Raw genomic sequence first — 22864 nt, 5'->3', positions numbered from 1 at the left:
CTCTCATCTACTCAAGCCAATGATTCAAACCTGGCAATAGTGATGAAATCTCTATCTTTCTCTGTCCTCCTGTCCCTCTAATCTATATAGGTAGTTGAAATAGGCGACAAATCTGTACAAGTTGAAGGAGAACACAAAGGATTGAAAGGAGTGAGGATTGTTGGAGGCTCAGATTTTAGAAACTCATATTGCGGAAGGGAGTGATGACTCAGATCTATATAGGTTGAAGGGGAGAATGAAGGATAGGATTGTTAGAGGCTTGGATCATGGAAGAATTATGACTTTAGATCTATGCAGAATATGCAAAATAGGATGGGTTTGTCAAGTTCTTGACAATGTCTCATCTAATAATACTAAAGAACTGGGCATTGGATATGTAGGTGGGGGAGAGAGTTGAAAACAATGTTTTGTGGATAATTGGATTGAGAAGAAGAGAAGGGAAGAATCTGTGGAAGAAAACTTACATCCGTAAAACGTACGGCAGGGTTGCAAATAGAGGATTAAATTAGTTGCTGACAATTTCAAACAATAGTGCTTATTGTGGAAAATTTGAGTAGGTTTTGAGAGAAGCTGAAACTCAGATCGATTGTTTTTTTGAAATTTTATAATTTTCTATGTATCTACAATATTTGCTATTTTTGGCTATAATATATAGCTTTTTATATTTTTATAAAAATTTGTGAAATTTATAATTATTTTGAATTGTTATCAATTATGTATTTTAAGCAATTTCTAACTTTTTCTTGAAGTATATATATATATATATATATAATTTTATCATTTTCCTTATTTTTTTCTTCAAATTTTGATTTTTTTAGCTATATATATTAATCTTCTACCATTTTTGTGAAATTTTTGTTTTTTAGTTGAAGTATATATTTTTTAAATTTTTTATAATTTTATGTACTGCAGTTTTTGTGTACTTATATAAGTTTGGTGTTTTTTGTAATTTTTGTTCTTTTTCTACAATTTATATTTTCTGAAATTATTAATTTATTTTTTTTTGCAATTTCTGCAATTTTCTATATTTTTTACAATTTTCTTTATCTGAATTCTACGCTTTCAATTAATTTTATGTATTGCAAGTTTTATTTATTTTTATTTTGTTGGAATATCTTTTACATGAAGTATATATTTTTATCATTTTTTTGTGTTTTTATGTCTTTTTAGTTGAAATATACATGTGTGTATGTTTTACATTTTTCTGTAATTTTCCGCAACTTCTTGTATTTTCTACATTTCCTGGAATTTCTGAAGTTTTACATGAATATATATCTATATATATATGTGTGTGTGTGTGTGTACACAAACATGCACACACACACACCATTTTTTTGTGTTTTTATGCTTTTTTTTATTTTTTATTTAATAATTTAAACTTTTTATGTTTTTAGTTGAAATATATAGTTCTATGTTTTTGTGCAATTAGAATAGAGAAAAATAAAAAAAATCTATTTTGATGTAGAGGTTTAAATGTGTGGGTTAGGGTCAGAGTGGGTTGTGACCCACTAACATTGGTGGCAAATGGGTTAGTGGGTCAATATGGGTGGGTCGGTACTCAACCCACACCCACCATTTGCCACCCCTACGTGAAAGAAACCTACTCTCAGCCCCTTAATGTTGTTAGAGCCTATGAGCTGAAGTGTGATGTAAATAATCTCAAGCAAGGGGAGATGCTAGTCTTAAGCCCTATTTGGTGGTACTTCGTGCTTTATACTTTCAATAGCACCAAAGTACAAAGTATGTGGTATACTTTTGATTTTGTATTTCAAAAATCGTTTGGATGGAAATTTTTTAAAAACATGTTTTTCAAAGTAAAAGTAAATGATGGTGTTTGGATACAATAAAATGTATTATACGTACGCATGCCATGCCACATGGCATTTCAATGCAAGTCAGTAATATGTGAATGCTACATGACATTTAAATGTAAGTCAATAATATGTGGATGCCACGTGGCATTTGGAAGTAAGTCAATGATATTACATGCCGTGTGACAATATAGATGAATGCCACGTGGCATATAATTGTCACAAATTGTGTTCAGATGACATGTGGCATCCATGTGTGCCACATGGCATGATGGCAACATATATGGATGCCATGTGGCATTTGAATGTTGGATCAATGACATGTAAAATGCCACATGGCAGCATAGATGAATGCCACATGGCATGCCATGTGGCATGTCACATGCCACTGAATATATTAATGTGTTTGTACTTCCACATGGCATTCATATAAGCTATCACGTGGTGGGGTGTATAAGTATCACACGTATGGTTGATACACACGTTTTAGAAAGTATAATGTATGTCAGAGGGCCAAAAAGCACGAAGTATCAAAAGCTAGCTTCAACACTATTCTTGCAACCAACTTAGGTCTAGATGTGTAGCACAAACAAAGAACTAATAGAGAAAGAAGAGAAGAGAAAGGGATGAAAATAAGATGAAAACCCTAGGCATCACACCTAAGGGTGAGAGCAATCACACCCCCAACTTGTCAACCACACCAAGTTTTGTAGAGAAACTTTCTTTGTTCATTAGCCAAAATTGTTCTTTAAATGAACCTTACAAGCTTAATAAGAAAGAAGCTTCCAAAGGAAGAAACTTGCCCCCCAAGTTAGCTTGCCCAACAAGCCACTTACAAAAAGAAGCTAGATTGGACTAAACCTGCCCCAAACAATTACAAACATAAAGCCAAACAAGGGGAGATTACTAGACTAAGACTTATCCCCAAACATAATCTCTAAACAAGCAAAACTACAAAAATACCCTTGTTCAGAAATGTAAGAAAGTCAAATAAGTCTTGTCCAGCAACAAACTTAACCACACAAAGAGCATCTTAACGTAGAATGAAGATTCTAAGGTCTTCATGTAGAGAGATTGGGCCGAATGGGCCCTAGTATTTGTTTTATCTTTATGCACTTTTCCATTTATTTTATGTGTTAATGGGCCTGTTAACTTCATTTTAATTTCTTTTAAGTTATTGCTTAGCTGGCCACCCACTTAAGGGCATACATGTAATTAGCCTAATTAATTCAGATTAATAAAAGATTAGTGAAGGGAGAGAGAAACCCATCGAACTCTCTTCTCCTTTCTCTTCTTCTTCAATTATGTTGAAATCTTCTTTTCTCTCTCTTTATTTTTTGCTATAATTAGTGATTTAAAAGGCGCGCCTAGGCGCATTTTGGGGTATGCGCCTCGAGGGGTGAGCTACAAAGGCGACTCATAGAATCAAGAATGCAATATGTTTTACATCACATTAACTACTTGAAGCAATGCAATTAAGGAAAAAAAAGGTTGTGGGTTTTACATGCTTAAAAATGCTTTATATGTTTGCTTTTATTTTTAAATTTTCATTTGAATACACTTTAAATGTTATGTTTATGTATTTTAAGTTTAGATAATAGGTTTTTTAAATTATTTATTTTAAAATTTAAGTTTATATTTTTTATTAACATTATGTTTAATATTTTTTGAATTCTTTGACTTTTTAAAAAATTTTATTAACATCACATTTTGACTTTTTTTTGTAATTTTTTTTTGCATTTTCTAAAAAAAATTGGCATTTTTTTGAATTCTTTGACTTTTTTTTTTGTAATTTTGCGCATTTTGCGCCTTTCTTAAAAAGGCGCGTGCCTTGCCTTGCACCTCAAGCACAAATTGGCCCTTGCGCTTTTTTTGCACCTTGTGCTTTTGAAACATTGGCTATAATCAGTATTTTCTATCAGACTTGAAGGACATATTTACATCTTGGTATTAGAGCAGTTCTTTTTTTTTTGTTTTTTCCTTTTTTTTCCCCATACACCCTTCAATTAGAAGAGTGTATGGAGAGATAAGTTCCTTATCAATTAGAGGACTGTTTGCCTAGTTGGTAAAGTGTTTGGAGAGTTAGAATCTGGCAGAAGATTGCCAAGAAGTGAAGCTGTTATTTTTATGCCCAAAACCCTAGCCAATTAGAGAGTTTTGAAGTTATAGGTTAAGGAGAAGGATTGGGTGTGATGCTCAAGGCTTGGGAGGTTTATTTTGATCCTCAAAAGTGTGCGGTTGAGATTTGAAGAAGGTTGGGAAGCTTTGGTAGGAGCGGCAACCTCTTCTTTCTTTCTCCCCGATAGTCAGGTGTAGTGAAATCTAGTTTTTGAATCTTCTTTCTTTAGGAGCGGGCTACCTTTGCTCCGGTTCGCTCGCGAACCCCATATTTACTAATGTTGTTCATTCATTCATTCCAATAAAATATCTTCTTAAAAGGCAATTGAAGTTATAAAATCATTATTTTTTATGTGAGAAATAAGGATTTAAGACCCTAGCATGGAATTCTTCGGGCTTGCCTCGAGGGGTGTGGCACAAAGGTGACTCATAAAATCAAGAATGCGATATGTTTTATATCACATTAGCTATTTGGAGTAATGCAATTGAGGAAAAAAGAGATTGTGGATTTTACATGCTTGAAAATGCTTTATATGTTTGCTTTTATTTTTAAATTTTCATGAATATGCTTTACATGTTATGTTTATGTATTTTAATTTTAGATAATAGGTTTTTTAAAATATTTATTTTAAAATTTAAGTTTATATTTTTTGTTTTTGTTTTGCATTTTTTGTCATTTTTTTTTATTTTTAGCATTTTTTGTAACTTTGCACTTTGCTTCAAAAAGGCGTGCACCTTGCCTTGTGTCTTGCGCCTTAGGTGCAAATTGGCCCTTGCGCTTTTAAAACACTAGGGTTGATAAGGAGAAGGATATGAAGTAAGATAAGAGGGAGATATTTTGTGATTATTGTTAAGAAGCTGAAGCATACTAGGAATACTTGTTGGAAGTTGTATCCACACTTTATTCTAACAAGACTTAGAAATAAGAAGGGACATGCCAATGCAATTGTTACTATTACTATTACTACTGATGGTGCATCATTCTTTAACAAAGGGTGAACACTATTTGGTTAAGACCGAAAAATCGAACTGAAAATTTTGGTTTCGGTTTTTTTGGTTCAGTTTTTGGTTAAATTGGTTCGGTTAATTTGGTTTTTGGTTTCGATTTCGGTTTCGGTTTTTAGAATTAGAAATTCGATTAATTGAATTAACTTAACTTTTTATTATTATATATAATATATAATATGTAAGATAAAATATATAATATGCAATTTATGCAATATATAATATTATATATTAATATATTAATATGTAATAAAATGAAAATTGATTTCATAATTCATAGTATATATTTTATAATATAATATATGTAATATATTATATATTATAATCAATGATTTAAAAGGTCTGCCTAGGCGCACAAGCGAGGCGCATTTTGGGGTATGCACCCCTTTTAAGGCGTGTGTGCCTAATACGTCTTGCGCCTCAGCCTAGGCGTGCACCTTTTTAAAATTTTGCGCTTTTTATGTTGTTCATTCATTCATTGCAATAAAATATTTCTTAAAAGGCAATGAAAGTTATAAAGTCATTATTTTTATGTGAGAAATAAGAATTGCAAACCCTAAGATAGACTTGTTCGGGCTTGTCTCGAGGGGTGTGGTACAAAGGCGACTTATAGAATCAAGAATGCAATATGCTTTACATCACATTAGCTACTTGAAGCAATGCAATTAAGGAGAAAAAGAGATTGTGGGTTTTACATGCTTGAAAATGCTTTATATGTTGGCTTTTATTTTTAAATTTTCATTTGAATACGCTTTATATGTTATGTTTATGTATTTTAATTTTAGATAATAGTTTTTTTTTTTAATGAAGGGATGAGAGATCCATCATATGGATGGCCGAACCCTACATTAAGGTTGGGCGAAATTTCAAAAATTTCTTTTTCTCCCATCCGGGAATCGCATTCCCTATTTTTGAAAACAACATTTTCAAGGATCAATCTTGAACCCAAAACCAGGTCAGATCTGAAACCAAAAGGGAGGAGAGGGATATACTTGATACGAAGTAGCAGTAACTTACAATGAAGGTGTTCACGCCCAAGGAGAAGACCAAAACCCGCTTCCACTGAAGATGGCATAGTGTGTGATGAAGCAGGATTAGCAGGACAACTCTTCAGCAAGAACCAGGATTCTTCAGCAAGAATCGAATAGGGGCTGGTGAGCACGACTTCAAATTGTTTCTTCAACCAAGAAACAATATCAAGAACCTTTCTTGATCAATTCCACAAGAGGAGATTGAACTGGATAGGGATGGCAAGAATAGGAGAGAATTCTCAGGTTCCTGTGTGTTAAAATTGAGGAATTCACCCCCTATTTATAGTCTTCTTTGGATCAACCTCCTTATCTAATTAGGAGAGAGTTTCTTGATCAAATATGATATTTGGATCTGGACTCTTAAATGGATAAGACTTATCTTATCCTTTCAGCTAATCCTAATCAGATTATAAATCGGATCTTGCCTCCTTTTAATTAACTAATTTAAGCCAGTTCGAATTGGGCTTTAGGCCTATTAAGCCTATGTGCTCACTTACTCCTTAACCTGCTGTCCAGTTGGCTCTCTTTGTATGGCATGGGACCCAAACATTGATCTACACATCAGCCACATGGGTTCAGTCCAACCTTTGTTACAAGGCCTGGCCGAATTCACTGTAGGAGACAGTGAACCCCTGAGTCCATTACCATGGGCTCTTAATGAGCCCAACATTTACATTAAATGGTCCTTGGGTCCAACCACCTTATGAAAACCCAAGGACTGTGGGTAGATGCAAGATTAGCCCATCAGGTATTACCCTTAATGGTCTTACACTTAATCTTTCAGCCCATAATGATCAAACACTGTTCGACAAGAGAGAACCTCTCCCTCAACTGGAAGAAACAGTGCTGCACTCTCTACTCACATGGATCCTGAGAATTAAAACCTTTTGCAAACATTTTGAAATCATAATATATATATGTATATCTCTATATAAATATATTTTGCAAAACAAATCTCAACGTTTGAAATCAACTGTCGGCAATTTAGGTTTTCATCAGAGAGAGTGCATTCCCCGATCATTCACTTTGTCCGACAGAGGGGCTGATCCTGTCACTATGATCACCCACTCACTATGATCACCCATCCCACTATGATCACCCATCCCACTATGATCACCCATCCCAACATACCCATGTTTTGACCCCCTCTAAGGATCTCACTGATTGGCATATCAAAGACAGCCCAATCCGACACCTAGTGCAGTACAATAATCGAGTCTAGGGGTCAGGTGTAACATTTCAGTTTTGACCATCTATCTCCAAGGTCAAGGGCAATATTGGAATTTGGTCTGGTTCAAGGTTCAAGAAAACCCACACTGCATGTACCTCAGGTCTCACCCTAGTAGTTGAGACAAGCCACCCCAACCAACTTGGCGATACATCAATGTCAGCCTTGACAAGATAAATCTCCCCAGATCTATCTAACACCTGTGAAGATTCTAAACTAACACGAGTCTTATTAGTGTCCAGTTTAAGGGTATTACACAGAAACACACCACAATGACACGAATCAATTATGTACTTTATTCATTTACAATAAATGTCAAAAGACACATCAATCTGATTGGAGCTAAGGGCATCACTGTCTAACAACTCCCATTTGCACTTAGGTCTAATCGGATACAAGCCAGAGTCCCATACTTTTCACGTGTCTCTCAAACATTCTGTGTAAGTGGCTTAGTCAATGGGGTTCATCCGGATTTTGCTCAAAGTCAAACTGTTTGACATTAGAGTCAAACCGGATGTTCCAACTCCTAGAAGCTTGCTTCAGTCCATATATGGATCGGTTAAGTTTGCATTACCATGTGTTCCTGACCTGGAACAATGAATCCTTGCGGTTGTTGCATATAGATATTTTCAGTAAGATCTCCATTCAGGAACGCGGTTTTGACATCCATTTGTCAAATCTCGTAGTTATGGTATACTGCTACAGTTAGAAAGATCCTAATAGATTTTAGCATAGCCACCGGCGAAAAGGTCTCCTCATAGTCGATTCCCTCTTTCTGAGTGTACCCTTTCGCCACAAGACGAGCTTTATAGGTCTCAATGTTACCATCTGGCCCCTTCTTCCTCTTGTAAATCCACTTGCAACCAATTGCTTTCACCCCAGAGGGTGGGTTCACAAGAGTCCAGACCTTGTTGGTCTCCATCGAGTCCATCTCGACTTTCATGACATCTACCCACTTCAGGGAATCTATGTCCAACATAACTTTCGCATAAGTCGTGGGATCCTCCTCACTTGTCGTGGCTTCCACCAAGTAACTTTCTTGGTCATAGCCGTAAAGAACTAGAGGCCTGGATATCCGGGTAGACCTTCTAGGTTGAGTATCTGGAGCTTGTGGGACATCTCCCACTACTCCTGGGCTCTCCTCATCAAGAACAACTTCTTGCTGAAGATTCTCCAAGATGTAATCTTCTTCTAAGAAACAGGCATTTCGACTGCAAAACACCTTTTGTTCTTTCGGATCATAGAACAAGTAACCTACAAATAGGCAACGGTTGGTTTTTTATTCCAATTTGTCAGCACTAGTTCTTTTAACATGTGCCGGACAAACCCAAATCTTCAAGTATCTCACACTTGGTTTCTTACCGGTCCAAAGCTCATAGGGAGTCTTCGGAACGGATTTGGTTGGAATCCGGTTCAACACGTAAACCGCAGTCTCCAATGCGTATTCCCAAAAGGACGTAGGTAATTCTGAGTGGACAAGAAGTGATCATACCATACCCAATAGGGTCTGGTTCCTCCTCTCCGACACATTGTTTAACTGTGGTGTAGCGGGAGGGGCTAATTGTGATACTATCCCATTATCCTTTAAGTAGTCCCTGAATTCGTCAGAGAGATACTCACCACCTCGATCTGATCGAAGGGCTTTAATCTCTCCCTAAATGTTTCTCGACTTCTTGTCTGAACTCTTTGAACTTTTCAAAGGATTCAGGCTTATGTCTCATTAGGTACACGTAACCTTACCGAGAATAATCACCGGTAAGGCTTATGAAATAAACGTGCTGATTACGTGTCCTAACATTCAGGGGACCACATACATCAGTATGTATCTGGTCAAGTGTGCTTGTAGATCTTTCAGGCTTACCGTTAAATGGCCGCTTCGTCATATTTTCACAGGTTGGAAGATCTTCTACGGTTAGAAAATCCAAAGGACTATCCTTTACCAACCTTGTGATACGATCTATGTTAATGTGGCCAAGTCAGTAATGCCACAAGCACATGGGACTAACTGTGTCATGTATTCTTTTCTTGAGGATTATTTCCGACGTAGTTTCGATAATGTTTGTTTTCCAGAGAGGGATGGAGAATATAGAGACCATTCTCAAGTTCCCCATATGCCAGTAATTTGTTATTTTGTTTAATAGTAATCACATTACTAAACAAAATAGAATAACCATCCACGCACAATTTTGAGATAGAAATCAAATTTCTTCTTAAATTAGGTACGAAAAGACAATCTTTCAGTACAATAATTCATTTTCTGAAAACTAATTCTATGGTGCCTATGGCTGTAGCTGCAACAGTTGCAAAAGTCCCCAAGTAAAGTGTCACTTTTCCATCACTCAGTCTTCTGCTTATCTTAAACCCCTACAGTGAGTTACACGCATGAGTCGAAGCCCCGGAGTCAATACACCAGGAAGCATAAGTGACCAACAATTCCTCTTCCAGTGGCCGGTCTGCTTGCAAAAGTGACAGGCATCCAATGCCTTGTCTTTCTTCTGCTTTTTAGTTTCGCTACCTTTCTTCTGAGCCATCCTTTTAGCCTTCCGCTTTTTCTTGCCCGGTTTTCCACCTTCAACAAGCATGGCTATTGGCTTATCCTTCTTAATCAGTTCTTTAGCCCTCTACAACATATTGCTGAGTTCCTGAAGGCTAACGTTTAGCTTATTCATGTTGTAATTCATGATAAACTGATTGAAGGACGGAGGCAAGGAATTGAGGACAACATCAATTTTGGTGTCATGATCTAGCCCTGACCCGAGAGCTTCTAGTTCATTGATATAACCCATCATCTTTAGACAATGGTCATGAACCTATTGATTCTCGGTCATCTATGCGGTCATAAACAATTTTAAGACCTTTTGTCAAGTACAACGGTTCTGCTTTTCATACATAGTCTTCAGACTATCCAATATATCTTTGGACACTTCGATCTTATCGAATTGTTGTTGTATCGGATTGTCTAAAGAGGCTATAATATAACACCGGACAAGAGAAATTTTCTCTTCCCATTCTTGATACTCTCTCTTCGGGCCTCAGAAGCCCCGTCACCCGGACGATCCGGAGCAGGGTTCTTAGCAATTTTGTCCAATTTCTCGGACGTCAGAACCAGCATAAGGTTTCAGATCCATCAATATAATTAGGGCCTTTAAGTTTGTTATCATTCAACAACTTCGCGAAGTTTCCGTTTGCCATTTTTGTTTAAGGCAAAGCAGATTTATAAGTCCACAACCTAATTGATTCATGTCATCACATAGAAAGGGCTTTTAATCTATGTTCCATTTCCATTTTGGGCATCTCTGAGATTCCCTCCAATCTCAGTGACGGAGACAATTGTGTCTCTGGAAATGTGGGAAACCACATGGGGTGCATGGAGCCAACTGTTTCAGCTGCAAAACCTCACCACCTTTTGTGAAGGATCTCATCCACTCATCTTATGGGCTTTCCCTTTGGCCTCTGTCAGACAAGGTTTATAACCATTTTAGGTTAAACCTTTCTGTCCTATAAGTGCTCACCCATCATGTTTGTGAACGCCAAGGTACCGTGAGAGAGTCTTCCATTTTAGGATATGCCCCTCCCACATCTGTCTATAACGCCCCTATCATCTTATGAAGCAATCCAGCCAACTGCATTAGCAGATGGATAGCCCAATTTTATGGTGCATCTCCACCCACCAATACATTCAACCTTCATACTAATGATGGAATGCCTTTAGAGAGTTCATCATATGAAATTCCCTATCACATGCACTTATATTTAATGGAGGGAACGAAAACCCCTAGATCTGATTTAGGTCAAACCAAAGTGGCTCCCACTGACTTTCATAAAGCCAGATTCAAAGTGGGCCCAAAACGGCTAGGGTTCTGGGGTGTTCCTTTTGGGGAGAAACTGAAGTGGGCCCCACTGAGAAAGGGAGATCATCCAATGATCTTTAGGGCACTATGTCAATGATGTGCATTCAACCATGGTGTTCAAAAGAACCACTATCGAATTAACATGGGCCAAGCACTAATGGCCCATGTACGCAGTACATCACATCACATACATCACATGCATGAAATCCATAATTGATCCAATCAATTAAATAACTGTAAAACCCATAATTAAAATTTAAAAACTTTTCCAACCCATTTAAAGCCCATAATATTATCAAATAATATATGGGCTGAATTGCAAAGAGCAGTTTGGCCCATATAGCATTTATGCTGAATTGGGCTAAAGTAGTTTTAACAAATCAAAACTAGGTTTTACAGATGTGGGCCTAATTGCATCTTGCAATTAACCATCAACCCCTCGGCTCATGACGGAAATTTTAGGGCTGAGAACAGCCCCATCGAACCATAGATTCGGTCCAATCTGGTTCGAATGGGTCTAGGGCTTGATATTTAATTCAAGATCCAATTCAAAAAACATGATCTGAAAATAAAGATAATGATACATGACAATCAAGAATCAGTGAATAATAGCAAGAGGGCTGTTCATAAGGCTGCAACCTTGCAAAACAAAATTTAGTTCACAGTTTGCAGTTTCTAAAACTGCAAATCGCAGATTGTTGAACCCAAATCTGCAAAAATTTCTCCTTCGCGCTTCCAGCTTCGTCTTCAAATGAAATAAAATAGAAAACCTAATTTTTCTATTAATATTACATCAGAATCGAATTCCTATATATTCCGTCTAAAATAAAAAAAATAAAAAAATAATTACAGACCAAGAATGAATAGAAAAAACGTAGATGCGCAGATTTCTTGCGCCGCAGAAAGATTTCGATCTCCTCCATACGAACAACCCAAAATTCAAGAAATATAAATAGAACAATTCTAAATATATAACAGAATAATAAAGATTTAAGGTTGGGAGAAATTTCAAAAATTTCGTTTTCTCCCATCCGAGAATCACATTCTCTATTTTAGAAAACTGCATTTTCAAGGATCAATCTTGAATCCAAAACCAGACCAGATCTGAAACCAAAAGGGAGGAGAAGGATATACCTGATACAAAATAGCAGTAACTTCCAATGAAGGTGTTCACGCCCAAGGAGAAGACCAAAACCCACTTCCATTGAAGATGACACAGTGTGTGATGAAGCAGGATCAGTAGGACGACTCTTTAGCAAGAACCAGGATTCTTCAGCAAGAATCGAAGAAAACCCAAGGTCCATCTATCTCGAAGGTGTAAGATTCCAGTTTTGTCCATCTATCTCCAAGGTGTAAGATTCCAGTTTTGCCCATCTATCTCCAAGGTGTAAGATTCCAGTTTTGCCCATCTATCTCCAAGGTCCAGGGCAATACTGGAATTTGGTCCGGTTCAGGGTTTCAAGAAAACCCACACTGCATGTACCTCAGGTCTCACCTTGGTAGTTGAGACAAGCCACCCCAACCAACTCGGCGACACATCAGTGTCAGCCTTGGCAGGATAAATCTCCCCAGATCTATCCAACGACTGTGAAGATTCTAAACTAACACGAGTCTCATAAGTGTCCAGTTTAAGGGTGTTACATAGAAACACACCACAATGACATGAATCAATTGTGTACTTTATTCATTTACAATAAATGTCAAAAGATACATCAATTTGATTGGAGCTAAGGGCATCACTGTCTAATATTTAAAACATTTATTTTTAAATTTAAGTTTATATTTTTTATTAACATTATGTTTAATATTATTTTTATTATTTTATTATTTATTTATTTATTTTTTGACTTTTTTTTTTTAAATTTTGCGCCTTGCTTAAAAAGGCATGTGCCTTGTCTTGCGTCTTGTGCCTTGCGCCTCAGGCGCAAATTGGCCCTTGTGCTTTTAAAACACTGGTTATAATATATAATAGAGTATATATTATTAAAATTCAGTTTTAACTGAAATAACCAAAATCCGAACCAAAAATTTTGGTTTTTCTATAATTTAGTTTCAGTTTTTATTTTTTTAGTTCAGTTTTTTTAAATTTCAGTTTATTCGGTTCGGTTTTTAATCGAATGCTCACGCTTGCCTCTAACACAAGTTCCACATTCCTAATTTAGTTTCAGTTTTTATTTTTTTAGTTCAGTTTTTTTAAATTTCAGTTTATTCGGTTCGGTTTTTAATCGAATGCTCACGCTTGCCTCTAACACAAGTTCCACATTCCTAAATGCTTTAGTTGCTGTTAGCATTGCCTTGACTTAATTGGAAAGTAAACTCGCAAAGCATTGTAGATCAACTTATCCATTAAGTAATAAAAGAAGCATTATTCCTTTTGAAATTGTGCATACTGATATTTGGGGATCATATCGCATTAATTCTGTGGAGGGATATAAATATTTCCTATTGCTTGTTGATAATTATACTTGTTTCTCATGGTTTTATCTTATGCATTCTTGAGACGAGGTCCCTACTTTGACTCGGGCTCTCCACCATATGGTTTTGACCCAATTTGGAATTAGAATCAAGATTCTTAGATTTGATAATGCTAATGAGTATTTTGCAAAACCCTTGGCTTCATATTTCCTTGACTATGGAGTTATATCCATTAGAGCACTTGTCCCTGTACACCTTAGCAAAATAGAGCTGTTGAGAGAAAGACCAAGCACATTTTGAAGGTAGATAGAAGCATCATGCTAAATTCTAATGTTCCCATACATTTCTAGGGGGATGCTATCTATACAGTCGTGTATCTCATCAACAGGGTACCTTCACGGGTTTTAGGCATAACCTACTATATCCAGATAAAGACTTTGTTTGCTATTCCCCTTAAAAACTTTTGGGTATACTTGTTTTTTCCAAATTCTTGGACCTTATCACTCCAAATTTGATCCTAAAGTTACCAAGTGTATATTTCTTGGCTATGCACAAAATCAAAATGGGTATTGCTGCTATGATCTTGTTTTTGGAAGTTGTTTTGCGTCTATGGATGCTACTTTCTTTGAGGATGTACCCTACTATCATAGGGTTTCTTCTTAAGGGGAGAGTGGTGAGAATGGTATTTTTGCTCTAGAAGTTCTGTTACCTTTGTTAGTTACTGAAGGGGACTGTGGTGAAGAGGGTCGTCAGAAGTGTAGGGAGTTGATGGTGTTTCATAGGCAGTGGAGGCGGGTTGATTTTGGTCATCAATAGTCCAAGGTAGTTCTAGTCTCCTCTGTAGCTCTAGATCCAGGTACCACAACTTCTTTACTTACTACTGCAGATGACATACTTGCCACTATTGAGTCTGAACCTCCTCAGCCTCTTTCAGATGACTTTGATCTACCAATTGCAGTTCGCAAAGGGAAGCACCGTTGTACCTCATATACTGCTCATTGTATCTCCTAGTTCCTTTCTTATGACCACCTTTCACCGTCCTATAAATCCTTTTTGGCATTTATTTCTGCTATACCTATTCCTAGAACAGTACAAGAAGCCTTGTTGGTGCTTGAGTGGAAGGATGCAATGAAGGTAGAGATGGATGCTCTCATTGAAAACAATACATGGGAGTTGGTTGGTCAGCCTAAAGGGAAGAAACTACTTGGGTGTTTACACTAAAGTACAATGTCAATGGCTCCATTGAAAAATATAAAGCCAAACTAGTTGCAAAAAGATTCACATAGACTAATGACATAAATTATTTGGAAAATTTTGCACCAGTTGTCAAGATGAACACCATTGGAGTCTTATTTGTCTATTGTTGCAAATTTCTCATGGCAATATGTTGGAGGAGTCTTATTGTCTATTGTTCTAGATGGATGTTAACAATGCCTTCCTTAATGGTGATTTGTAGGAGGAGGTATACATGGAGTTACCCCTTTATGATACTGAATCAGGAAAGAAAGTTTGCCGGATGAAGAAGGTTTTATATGGGCTAAAACAATCTCCAAGAGCTTGGTTTGATAGATTTAGAATTTCTTTGGAAAAGTTTGGCTATGTGCAGGGTCAATCAGATCACATCATTTTTATTAAGAAAACAAACTATTCTTTGACTTTCCTTGCTGTATATGTAGATGATATTGTGATGAAAAGGAGTGATACTAGTGAGATTTACTCTCTTAAGCAACTACACCAAGAGTTTAAAGTGAAAGACTTGGGAGAGTAACGCCATTTTTATCTCCCAAAGGAAGCATGTTCTTGATATATTGGAAGAAACTAGGAAGTTAGGAGTTAGACCTACCCATGGTTTTCAAAACCGGACCGAACCGGATGGTTGGACTAGAAAAATCGGGAACCGGTCAGGTGACCAGCTCCAGTTTTCCCTAAAACTGGATTTTCCATAAAAACCGTTGGTTTTGGTCAGCAAAGCGCTCACCTGGGCGGTTAACCGTTCGAACGGTTTTGACCGGTTTTCATTCTTTTTTAGTTTTTTTATTTTTTTGTCAGAATTTGACCTGATAACCGGACCCTTGACCAGTTTGGTCTCTGGGTTGGTTTTAAAAACCATGGACCTACCAACACACCTATTGAGCAGAATCATAAGGTAAGTGCAGAAGGTGGTGACCCTCTTGAAGATAGTTATGTTTCAACGGTTGGTTTTGAAACTTCTTTATCTTTGTCTAACACGACTAGACATTTCTTGTGCCATCAGTGTTGTTGGTATATGCATTCTCCCAAAACTACTCATCTTGTAGTTGAGAGGATCTTTGCCTACTTTAAGAGATGCCTAGACAGAGGCATATCTTCAAAAAGAATGGTCACATGAAAGTGGAGGTATGCATAATGCTGATTGGGCTTGGTGTGTTGATGATAGGAGATCTACCTCTAGGTATTGTGCTTTTGTAGGAGAAAGTCTTGTTTCTTGGAGAAATAAGAAACAACATATTGTTGCTCGTTCTAATGCTAAGGTAGAGTATAGGTCCATGGCTAATGGTGTGGATGAAGTGTTATGGTTGAGATCCCTACTTGAGGAGTTGGGCATTGAATATGAAAGGCCCTTGATGCTGTATTCCGACAATCGGATTACCATTAATATTGCTCATAATCTGATACAACATGATAGAACCAAACATATTGAAGTGGGCCGACATTTTATCAGAGAGGGAGAGAGTTGCTTCTCTAGAAGTGTGTCTTCCCTATATCACTTCTGATACACAATTTGCTGATCTCTTCACTAAAGTAGTCATGAAGATCAAGTTGGAGACAGATTTACACAAGTTGGGAATGACTGATATCTATTCCCAACTTGGGGAGTATAGAGATATAGTGTAATAGTTTTTCTGTCCAGTCCCACTTCATATTTATGCTTTATTTCATGTTATTTATATTGTTTCTTTATGTTTTTCTTTCTCATATAGGTGGTAGGGGTATTAGTGGAAGTGTACTTATGGCTCAGTTTGGAAGGAGTACAAATACAAATACGTAGAGTGCAAAACCTTATATTTTGTATTATTTTGTATGTATTTGCACTGTTCATATTTGTATTTGTACTCTTTCCAAACTGAGCCTATGTTTTATATACAAACAAATAAATAGATGAATGGGGTGGCAAGTTCACAACTAACTGCTCCCCTTTTCTCATTCTCTCTTCTCCTCTCTTCTTCTCTTCTGTTCTTTACTTTTATTCTTCTTTTTCTTACTGAATTCTCATCAAAACATAAACCAGATACAAATCTTCTCAGCTAGGATGGTTTTAAAGCATAAAGCTAAATGATTCTTTATCTATTTTTAGCTGTTGTTGGATTTACCATTTGTGTGTTCTATTCTATATGACTTTTGATGATGCTATTTCAGAAGCCAGTGTATCATATATGAATATCTTTAAAGTTTCACGGGTTTTCATTTTGTGCTTTCCCTAATATTCCTCAAAATGGAAAATATAATTCCATTTCAAATTTTCTTCCAAATTTCCCATTGTTGAATCTTTATTGTAAATGGCTAACTGGGCTCTAGTTTTGGGTTACCCCGGCTCCCCCTTTCTTTGGTTTTATATGCATCTTTTTTTTTTTTTCTTAAAACGTAACTCTTGGAGACTTTTTGGTTTTCTGTTTTTTTCCCTTTTTTTATGGATGTAACTATTGGAGACTTGGTTAACTGATTTGATCTGCTTTATCTTTTATTCTTAAATATTAAGGATTCTATTAAGCCAGGAGCTCCCATCAATGCAAATAGTTCTCAACTTTATGAACTTAAAGATATGCTGGGCCGCTTAGCTCTTCCACCAGCCAAGGACTTGGATTCTCTCTTGTTGGATACAGTCAAATCTGCAGTATCTTCAAGGAACATTTCAGATCTACGTTCAGGCAAGCCAACATCTAACAGGTCTAGTTTGCCGTCTTTTTCTTGGTCACATTCATTAAGTGGGTCCTGTAGAACCAATATCGATCCAGGCAAGATGTCAACAAACAGGAGCACATGCCAAAGTAGATGGGTAAGAATGGGGAATGCTGCCAGCTCTCCTGGGGTTGCTCTTGCCTTTGCAGATTTGGACTCACTGCCCTATGATGATAGTCTAGTTCCTTCAGGAGGAAAAGAGTTCGTTCATGAAAGTGAAAAATCTCTTTCCGTACATGTTAATTCATCTTTGTGTGAGCCGTTGTCATCTACTGTGGCATGTCATCTTCCAGGTAAGACCATCATAAAGTTGTAAGTTGCTATGCATGGTTACCCTTATTTCTATCAAATCCATATCGACTTTAACAAGGGCAATTTTCTTAAAAACACCAGAAGCTGAAGGCGATCTCAAGTGTCAAGGAAACTGTGCAGTTTTGATGGGTTCCCCAGTTAATGCTATGCCAGTTCAAGAGACTGAAGTTGATTTTGTTGAGATGGAGCAGTCAGAAAGAACTGATGGTAACTCCTGTTCTCCATTTACATGTGTTGTTGGTGGATCTGTTCAACTTGTGTGGCATTTAATTACACCCGATGACTTAAAACAGGGTAGTTTTACTCGTAGAGGATAAAGTAATTTATTCCTTCTCATCTTTGATTTTAACCTATCCACTCAACCCCTCTCCTCCCATACACTTACACACAAAGGAAAAGAAATTATAGTTTTCCCTGATGGAAAATTGAATTCTTTATTCATTGTTAATGCAGAAATAAGGTATAAATGAAGTAGCTTCTTTTGCATAAAATCATCTGACACAGTAAATGACAGAAACTCCTCATTCTCCTAAAATTGTATGTAGTGAAGATTTTCTGTTTATTTGTTAGACTAAAGGTGATAAAATTGGGTCTGATATTATCAGGGTTATGCTTTGTCCTTGATGTCTTCACATATTGAATGATATGAAATTTAAGTTTGTGGGGAATCTGTAAGATATTTCCTCATTTTTTAATGCTTGTGATTATTAGTCCTTGTATGATTCAGATTCTTTACTTCTAGGCGAGCAATATGCTAGCATGGCACGCAGGTGCATTTTGTATACATATTTAGAACATGGTGTGTAGGATCTGCCTGGACCAACAAATAAGTGACCCACTTGGACTTGCAAGATGTTCCTAATCTGTATTGTCTGATGCAGTTGTATCTCGTACAAGAAAAATAACCTTGTGACACCATGATTCATCTTTCCCTTTTGTAAATTGGTAGTATTTGTTACTGATGGAATTGTAAAGAAACTCGAGTGGCTTCCCACTCGAGCCTTTTGCTAGATACATTTATGAGAACAACAATACAGGAGAGACACTTTTATCAATAGAAGTGTATGCTTTTCTGTCCTTTTTCTTACGTCATTGAGTTGGGTTGGATACATCCCATGGAATTGTGGTAGTGCTCAAGGGGTCCCTGTTAACCGATTTTTTTTTTTCTCACTTTCTGGTTGTGGTTCAAGTTTTTCATCAGATATTTGTTGTTTTTTGTTAATTAACAGCTGGGCATTCTCCAAGGGTAATCTCTGCTGCTCAAACTCTCTATGAAATTGCAACTCATTCCTGGAAGCAGAAAGAAGGCAAAGAAGGTGATGGAAAGGTTAGATGGCCGAAGAGACCTTCAACAAAAGCCATGAAAGCCCCAAAGCCAGGGGCTTCAACAGGAAAAACTGAAAGTGTGTCTGTCACCGCAAAACCAGAAACTGGACATGGTTGTATCACTGACCAGACGACAACTTCTAAGAGACCGAGATTGCACACAAAGGATGAGAGAAAGGATGTCAGTCCAAAAAAGGGCCTTGCAAGAGGAATGATTAAGTGGTCTACCCCTACATCAAGCAAATCGTCGTTGAACAAATTTGAACAAGAATCGGTTACTGATACCAAGCTGTTGAACTCTGATCCTATTAGGCTATTGGGTACATTGCCTTCCCCTGCAAGAATGTTGGACAAGGCATACAACGGTCAGCAGAAGTCAAGGATGACATTGGCAATGGATTGGGGTAGAGGAAAGAGCAAGAAGGAATGATGGTTACTGTTCCATGTTGATGGGCAATGGTCGTTAACATTGTTGATATTGGGGTTATTTTTCTCTCAATGGAGGGCAGTTTGTATATTAACCTGCCAGGTCAAAAGGGGGTTCCTTTTTTTAGTTAAAATAGATTTGCATTTTCTGAGAAAAAAAGGGGTTCTTTGGCAGGATGAATTATGTTGATGTTGTAAAAGTAAATTGAAGGATAGGTGTTGTAGAATGGGGAATTGGTTGGGACGACATCATTTGTAATTGTTTGTTGCCTTTCTGTAGAGCATTGGATGAGGCAATAGAAATCAACGTTTCTCTCTCTCTCTCTCTCATATAAACACACGAAGTAGATATGATTTTAAGTTTCTACAGTTGCTGTGAATACTACTATACCAATTCTCGAACGTTTGGACTTATCTACAAGATGCGTGTGTCAGGACAGAGATGGAATCATGGAGGTACTGGACGAAAGAGATTTGCCTTTTTTTTTTTTATTTGTGGTGAGGAACAAGTAGGGAGAAAAAAAAACAATCAAAATGTGATTTGATGAAAATATGTTATGATGGGAATGTAGCTAAGATGGTAGAGCAGTCACTTAACATGCGAGAGGTACAGGGGTCGATACTCTATCTCCGGTTTTTTGATTCCCGACCCGGTGCGAGTTCAAACATTAAATATTTCTCTCTTCTTTTAATTAATTCTTTGATTTTTTTTTCCTGGGTGTCTGTCTGGTAAACGAAAACGAATCAGGAGAACATTTGGTCAAGAAGTAAAACGAGAGACATTGCAAGACCAGGGTTGAAATCGGATCGTACGATCAAAAGAAAGACATCGACACCGAAGGAGATTCCTCCTCTTCCTCCTTGCGACATGGCTTCCTTTCTCTTAATCTCTGCCATCACCTTCCTCGACTCATCGAGCACTTGGCACGATCTTTGGCAGTAGGAGCCTTCAATCACGTAAAGGAATCTGGTGTTGGATGAAGAAGATCCTGTAAACACATGAGCTAGCACACTCGAATTAGAGCTCAGAAGATTCATGTGTTTCCTTACGCAGAAGATTGGTGTTGGCTTCTTCTTCGCCGATCTGCTTCTGCACACTTCCTCACTTCCTTCGCCTTCGAATATAAGCCAATTCTCTACAAATGTCATAAGCTTCTGCTAAACAACAAGAGAACTGGGATCAATTCTTTTATTAATGAAACTATGAATTCAGAGAGAGAGAGAGAGACCTTGCGACGCATAGTGAGGAGGGGGTTGCCTGAACCGTCCATGAGGAGGATCTCTTCCCTATGACCGTCCATATAATTGTCGACCCTAAAAACCAACTTCCCATCAGAATCGATCACTGTAAACCCATTACAACTGAACAAGAGTGACTTTCTCCACACAGTTAGAGATTTACACACACCCTCCCGCTCGTACTTTCCATCACCTCCACCATCCATATTTCTTACTTCCACGGCCTTTGATGTATGACATCTCGACAGAACAATCATCTCTCTCTATAGAACAATAAGCAAATTTTAAAGCGTTAAAGAGAGCTCGTCGCAACATTTATAAACCTCCGAAATATCAAATATCTTCCTTGAATCCTGCGGAAAGCTTGACGTGGGCTGGTAATTAGACAGAAAGCAAAACAAGTAATTGCAAGAGAGAAGACAAAAGTCTTCTGAAAAACGTACGTGGCAGTAGTGGGTACGTTTATAGAGCGAATACAGGAAATGTATGGATGACGCTGGCGCATTCTTGTTTTGAAATTTTAAGGGATCGATCAAATCATCTTCCTATTCAATTCAATGTTTTTCATGGCTCATGGGGGGTGTGAACTGTGAAATGTTCGTTTCGACGCTTCATGGGTTGTGATTTTTGGAATTTAAAGAGTGACGCCACGTCAAGTTTAGAAGTTGTATCTGTAAAGTATGAGCTACTACCACAATATATGGTTGCATGTTAGCCAAGTGTTTGGCTCAACAAGCGATGTCTCTCTCCTGCTTTTGTCAAATATTCCTGCCTCTAGAATCAAATCATCCTTCCTAAATCCTAACTTCCTAGATATATACATGCTTCATTTCTACAGACATTCTTTGAGTTTCGGGTTTTCCGGTGGATTACTGTTCTGGGTTTTCAACCTGCGGTCGAACCGATCGGTTTGTCATTCAAGCCACATTCTGGGGAGATTGCATATCTCTGCCACAATCCAGAGACCCCTTCAATAAAATGCAAACAGGTTATTGTTAAAAAAATCAATTAATGGCAAATACGCCAGTGTTTAAAAGAAAAAAAAAAAAACGTCAAATCAAAATCAAAATGGTGTTGGGTTAAAAATATTGGTGTCTAAACGTTTCATTGGGTGTCTCGCATTCAACCACCGGTCACATGAAATCTTTTCACATTTCTGGGTCCTTTCACTCTAACTATTAAACCCTAAAATACATTTGGTCCATCACTAGGAATGGCAACGGGGCGGGGATGGGGAGAGGCTTTCCATCCCCCTCCCCACTAAAATCCCCATCCCTATCCTCATCATCCCCACGGGATCCTCATTCTCTGTGATTTTTTATAATGTTATTCAATTTGTATTTGCTTTTTATTTTATTTATAAATTAAAAATAAAATAATTAAAATTTACAATATTATTAAAAAGATTCAAGCATATTCAATCATATTTTTAAAAATATTAATATGTAGATGTATGTGTACATATATACATATATAATGTATGCATACATATATATTAGTGGGGATCCCACGGGGTAGGGATTGGGGTTCCCGCGAGGCGAGGAGTGCTGTCCTCGACCCTGTCCCATCCCCGCTAACGGGGATGAAAATTTCATCATCCCAGTCCCCGCGGGAGGAAAATCATCCCTATCCTCGCCTCATTTGGGGCTGATCCCCATGAGGAAATGGGGAAATTGCCATCCCTATCCATCAGTGACCCAGTGACCCAGCAAACTAAGGTGGTGTTTGACATCGATGCCGTTTTCTAATAAAATGGCGCCACATCAGAAAAAGTGGTGCTTCAAAAAATGACTCTTATTTAGCATCGTTTTTTTAGAAAAAAATGTTGCTCTAGACCACACCTTGGAAATTGGGAAAGTGTGGTATGAAGAAACACCAAATTCAATGTGTTCTCAAAAAACAACCTATTGTTGCCTATGGTGCAATGATGTGGCATCATTTTGGGCATTGGATAATGTAGAGCAATGCTGAAAAAGGTTAATCAGCATTGGTACCAAACAAAACCAGTGCTGTTTTCCCCAAAAAAACAGTTTATGTGGCAACATCGATGCCAAAAAAGGAGTCATTTTCTGAGAAAATGGTGCAACAGGCCCTCATGCTTACAACACCATTTTCTCAGAAAACATCTCTGAAGTAACGACATCGATGCCAAACACCTACTAAATT

The 22864-nt window shown here is 37.4% G+C and overlaps 2 protein-coding genes and 1 long non-coding RNA gene across 4 annotated transcripts in view; 2 read left to right on the top strand and 1 right to left on the bottom strand.

Annotated features, from left to right (window-relative positions):
• The window catches only part of LOC104600240 (uncharacterized), a 34980-nt gene extending 15204 nt beyond the window's left edge, over nt 1-19776 (top strand). For both annotated transcript variants that reach the window (XM_010263095.3, XM_010263094.3), the window contains 3 exons: nt 17196-17688; nt 17789-17914; nt 18937-19776. In XM_010263095.3, coding sequence (XP_010261397.1) covers nt 17196-17688; nt 17789-17914; nt 18937-19463 — 1146 coding nt within the window. In that variant the 3' untranslated portion in view covers nt 19464-19776. The remainder of the gene's footprint in view (nt 1-17195; nt 17689-17788; nt 17915-18936) is intronic.
• Nucleotides 796-17027, top strand: LOC148804219 (uncharacterized). Its single transcript, XR_016080738.1, has 2 exons — nt 796-8654; nt 9898-17027. It is a non-coding gene; the product is annotated as an uncharacterized LOC148804219 (long non-coding RNA).
• Nucleotides 19777-19924: 148 nt separating the features above from the next.
• Nucleotides 19925-21300, bottom strand: LOC104600241 (protein LURP-one-related 8-like). Its single transcript, XM_010263096.3, has 2 exons — nt 20689-21300; nt 19925-20614 (listed from the first exon to the last, which is right to left on the bottom strand). Exons 1-2 carry the CDS (start codon nt 20953-20955, stop codon nt 20204-20206), a joined length of 678 nt encoding a protein of 225 aa, XP_010261398.1. The 5' UTR covers nt 20956-21300; the 3' UTR covers nt 19925-20203.
• Between the last annotated feature and the right edge of the window lie 1564 nt (nt 21301-22864).

The sequence above is a fragment of the Nelumbo nucifera genome, chromosome 1 (assembly GCF_055504915.1).
Source record: "Nelumbo nucifera cultivar China Antique chromosome 1, China Antique-T2T, whole genome shotgun sequence".
Classification (NCBI taxonomy): Eukaryota; Viridiplantae; Streptophyta; class Magnoliopsida; order Proteales; family Nelumbonaceae; genus Nelumbo; species Nelumbo nucifera.
This window is presented reverse-complemented; position numbering and strand designations above follow the sequence as displayed.

What these genes read in the sequence shown, in the direction of transcription:
- LOC104600241 (XM_010263096.3), bottom strand. Translation starts at nt 20,955, where the DNA reads ATGATTGTTCTGTCGAGATGTCATACATCAAAGGCCGTGGAAGTAAGA. An exon ending in TCCTCACTATGCGTCGCAAG is followed by an intron (nt 20,615 to 20,688) that starts GTCTCTCTCTCT and finishes GTTGTTTAGCAG; the next exon opens with AAGCTTATGACATTTGTAGA.